The 4,613-nt window shown below is 41.1% G+C and overlaps 1 protein-coding gene across 2 annotated transcripts in view; it reads right to left on the reverse strand.

Moving 5' to 3' along the window:
* Window positions 1–3,768, reverse strand: part of Stil (STIL centriolar assembly protein) — a 60,267-nt gene extending 56,499 nt beyond the window's left edge. For both annotated transcript variants that reach the window (XM_010610261.2, XM_010610260.2), the window contains exons 1-2: window positions 3,624–3,768; window positions 1,473–1,559 (exon numbers count right to left, since the gene is read on the reverse strand). In XM_010610261.2, coding sequence (XP_010608563.1) covers window positions 1,473–1,516 — 44 coding nt within the window. In that variant the 5' untranslated portion in view covers window positions 1,517–1,559; window positions 3,624–3,768. The remainder of the gene's footprint in view (window positions 1–1,472; window positions 1,560–3,623) is intronic.
* Window positions 3,769–4,613: the final 845 nt, after the last annotated feature.

The raw sequence follows: 4,613 nt of genomic DNA on the forward strand, positions 1-4,613 counted from the left end.
AAAAAAAAAAAAAAAAAGGCAATGGGACTGATCTCATAGGTTGTGAGAATTAATGCCTGCCAAGTGCTTAGTACATGAAACATAAGACCTCAGTAAATGTTACTAGTCATTTTCTTATTCTGGAATCTGCAGGTAGACTATGGAAGCAGAGAAGATATAAACTGAAACTTGCACCTTGAAACTGGATACAAAACTTTTCATATCTCTATATGTAAGTACTTTTTCTTAGGAAATGGGAGGCATGTTTCTTATTATCTTTTCAAAGAGGTGGCAGTGTGGTAGAACAGAAGGGCAAAATTAAAGCAAAAGGAATACGATAGCCTCCTTGGGTCACATTTCCACTGTCTTCATCAAGAGCATTTGGTGCAAAAGCAGACCATACAGAAAATAAAGGTACCCACGGGTATAATTATAATTTCAAAGAAAGAAATTTCACACATCAGCATTAACTGTTCTTCCCAAGGGGAAAAAGAACAAAGATCCAAAGAACTAAGTAACACAAGGCAATTTGCCTAGCCCCAAAGTAATAAAAGAATGAGAAAATCAGAAGACAGGTGGCAAAGTCCTCCCTGCTCCACATGAGTAGGAAAGACTTAGGGATGTCTGAGCAAACTTGGGATGCCCAATATGAAGTGCTTCCAATCAAGGAATTAGTGCTTAGAAGAGGAAGCAAACCAGCCACTTTCCCATTTGTCTAGTATATGAAATAATTTTAGATTAAGGAGTTCAGGTACTACTTCCTATCAATAAAAAAGATCTCCTGTATAATTAACTGAAGGAGGGAATAGAACCAAATAGCAGATATTTTAATTTAATAATCTTTTTTTTCTTTCTTTCTCTTGGTACTGGGGATTGAACCCAAGGCCTTCACACTGAGCTACATCTCCAGACTTTTTTATTTTTTGACTCAAGGTCCTTGCTAAGTTTCCCAGGCTGTACTTGAATTTGCTATCCTCCTGCCTTAGCTTCCCAGGGTGCTAGGTTTACAGGTGTGTGCCATAATGTCTAGCTTTGTTTAATAATCTTACTTAATCCTTCACAATAATCTATTAGAGATTACCCTCCCCACTTTATAGACGGGGAACTGAGACTTAAACTTGATCAAGGTCACCCACCTCAGAAGTAGAAGAGCTGGGATACATGCTCAGGTTTTCCTAATGTATATTCTCAGTCATGTTCTCATTCTCTCTTGGGACCCTGCACTTGACAGGCAGGTGGTGCAACCACTGAGCTAAATCCCCGACATCTCATTCTCTCTTTCTCCCCTCTCCCCCAAAGGGTCTTTGTAGCCTAGGCTTGCCTTGAATTTTTGGCAATTCCTCATGTCTCAGCTTCCCAGGTGGTGGACTACAAGAACTCACTACCATGCACAGCTATATTTTCCTGCTTCTAGAGATCATATTCTTTCTTCTTTCAACCTTCCCAAATTAATGTGAACAATTGTGAAAATAACTGTAAAAACATTTATGTACCTGGTATTCATCTGGGGCCTTGTAAGAGGATATATAGTCTCCATGATATTTGGTGAGTGATTTATTCAATTTCAAACCCTCAGTATCCTAAAGAAATAAAGAGACATCATTAATGATAAAACAAAGAATAGGGAGAAAGATTATTTAACCACATACTAAAAGGCAAAATTAGGTTACTTATACGAAGTGTGACTAGATTAGTAAGATTAAATGCTTGCAGACTGCTGATCACTTTCAAACAGGCATTCTCCCTGTAAATTAATGCTAATATTCATTTTAGACAGCAGAATTTATCAGCAATTCTACTCATTAAGGAAAGCATAGATATCAAAATTTTGGTATCAACTTCAAATTAGTGAGCTCAGTAGAATAATTAGTAAGTAATACATGAGATTTTTACCAAAAACCTCACAATATTTAGAAACCACAAAGCATCAAATGGGAAAAATTTGGGCTATATATTTATTGGGTGTATAAGGAGGCCATCAAGAAATCCTCAATCCTATGAGAATGGAAGAGAAATACTGTATCCTCACAAACTGACTTCCATCCCTGAAAAAAATCAATATTCTTTTTTTTGGATCCACATACATGCCCCTCTATGGGTATGCTCATCCATTCCCATGGTGTGCACACCCATCTAAAGAAAACAAAATTTCAGCTTCCACCTCTCTTTAGCTTCTAAGTTTGATACCCATAATGCTAAGTGACTCTTGAATAGTTTTATCTAAATACTACTAAAGCAAAATACAGACCCCATAGTCTTTTCTTTACAGTTGTGTATTTCCTACTAAATCTTTGGGTTTTTAAAGTTCTGTGCATTGTTTCAACTCCAGAAAAAAATAATTGTCTAAAAATTAAAAAATGAAGGAATCACAGATATAGGTGCAAAGGTCAAAATCTTTCAAATAAGATTTTGCAAGAACAAAATCTTATTGAATGTGCTTTTCTAAGATTGACTAAAAAATCTTTCTTAGATACATCTGGGCCTCAAAGGTTTATTGCTGCTTCTATGGAATACAAATTTTAAAAGTCTACAGCTTCTTAGAGCATGTGATTGTCAAGAATAGCAAAATTCAGACTGGTAACTCCTCTACAAAATACACAAAGTACAATTTAAAATTCCACATGTGTCTCTTCCTTTATGCTTTAATGTGAAAACACGGATAATGTTGATCTTTTCTCACTTTAAAATACACATAAGGTAGTTTATTCCGACATATCACACATGCAAGTAAAACTAATGAAACTGAAACCATGCATAACACCAAACAAAACATATTCTCAGGTAGTGACATTATTGTGTAGCAAATGAAAACCATCAAGTCATCCTCACCTCTTCTTTCTGCATCTTCCCTCATGTAAATTCTCTTTCCATTCCACAACCTTATCTGACTTCACCAGCGCTGGCCAGATTTATTGAAAAGCTCCCAGTGGTAACAGAAGGCTATTTCCAAATAAATCTGGTCAAGTTATTCTACTTAAAAAGTCAAGGATTCTTCTTCATGTACAGAATAAAGGATCTTCCACAACTCGACCCTGCTCTAATAGTCCAACCATACCCCTGACCAGTCATTCTGCATCCCAGTCACTTGCAGTTGCCCCGTTTCCGGGTCTGCATAGATTGTCCCATTCTACTTGGACAATGTGACAAACCTTGCCATCTAGCAACATCCAAACTGAAAGTCACCTCCTCTGAGAAATCTCCTGAACACCATGGTAATGTTACTACTGCTCCTGTGCACACACAGCATGTCCAGACCTCACTGGAGACACAGTACTTCGAGAAGACCACGAACTTCAAGTATTAACTGGTTCCTCATTATACATTACAGCAGTCTGCTACTGTGAAAAATGCATGAATAGAGCATTCAAGATACCAGTCCTCGAAAATATGCCCCAGTAAAAACAAACTTAAATGGCACCTTTTCGACTACAAACCTCTATCACGAATCTTAGTACTGTTTATAGACAATCCCCAAGGAAGTCGCGGTTGGCTTTATTTCCCGCAATACCTCCCCTTCGCGTCCTCGGCCCAAGCTCCTGGAGTACCGAACGCACCACACGGCCCTGAATGCTGCCCACAGTCCTCCCCAGGCCCTGCTGCTGCCCTTCGGGCCCAGCAGCAGTATAGATCCCCGCTCACTGTACCTCCGCGGAGCTGGGGTCTACTTGTTGGTCCAGAATAGCAGCTGGCTCCTAGGAGCTCCTCCGCGGACTCCCGCCCCGCCTCTGGGACGTTGGGGTCGCGGGAACCCTGGCGGCAAACAGCAGCTCGAAAACCGAAAGTGCGCGCCTCTCCTGCTGACTGGCTAGAAGCCCGGCCAATCACGGAGCAGAGGCGGGCTGGTGGCGGCCAGCGAGGTTGCAGCGACGTGCGGGCGGGTCAGCCAGTCATAGCCCCGCATCCGGTCCGCTCTTGGCCAATCTTAACGCTCTTTGGAGAACTGAGGGAACTACCAGGCTCCAGGATCAGGAGTCCCAAGATTTAAAAACCTTCCTTTTCAACAGTTAAATTCCGGTGTGGGGCGGGTCTTGCGCATTACTCCAGCTCCCTGGCTGTGAGGGGAAAGCCGGAAGTGTTCTCCGCCCAGGCGGTCTCCAAGTGACCAATTTTGGTTCCCTTAAGAACAACTCCCAAAACTTTGTCTTGAATGGACAAAAAGGAAAGGAAGTTAGACCTTTTTACAGTTTCTTTCCTGGGGAGGATCCTGTCCTATCAATAAATTTTTTAAAACTCCTAAACCGGCTACCCGGGTGTGGTAGCGAGTATCTGTAATCCCAGCAAACCGGAGGCAAAGACAGGAGGAGCACAAGTTCAAGGCCAGTCTGGGCTATATAGTGAGTTCAAGACCAGCCTGAACTATATAGTGAGACCTTGCCTCAAAAAACGAAACAACAAAAATTCTAAACGTGAGGCTGAGGCAAGAGAATCGCGAGTTCAGGCCAATCTAGACTACGTAGCAATTTCAAGGCCTGCCTGGAGTATGCATGGAGAAAAAGAGTCTTCCATCCAACAGAAAAGAATGTGACAGGGCTGGGGATTTAGCTCAGTGGTGCTGAAGCCTGCCTCGAAAGTGCAAGGTCCTGATTTTGATCCCCATACAAAAAAAAAAAAAAAAAAAAAAAAAAAAAAAAAAA

Source organism: Fukomys damarensis, unplaced genomic scaffold, assembly GCF_012274545.1.
Source record: "Fukomys damarensis isolate Sample0158 unplaced genomic scaffold, DMR_v1.0_HiC HiC_scaffold_23, whole genome shotgun sequence".
Lineage (NCBI taxonomy): Eukaryota > Metazoa > Chordata > Mammalia > Rodentia > Bathyergidae > Fukomys > Fukomys damarensis.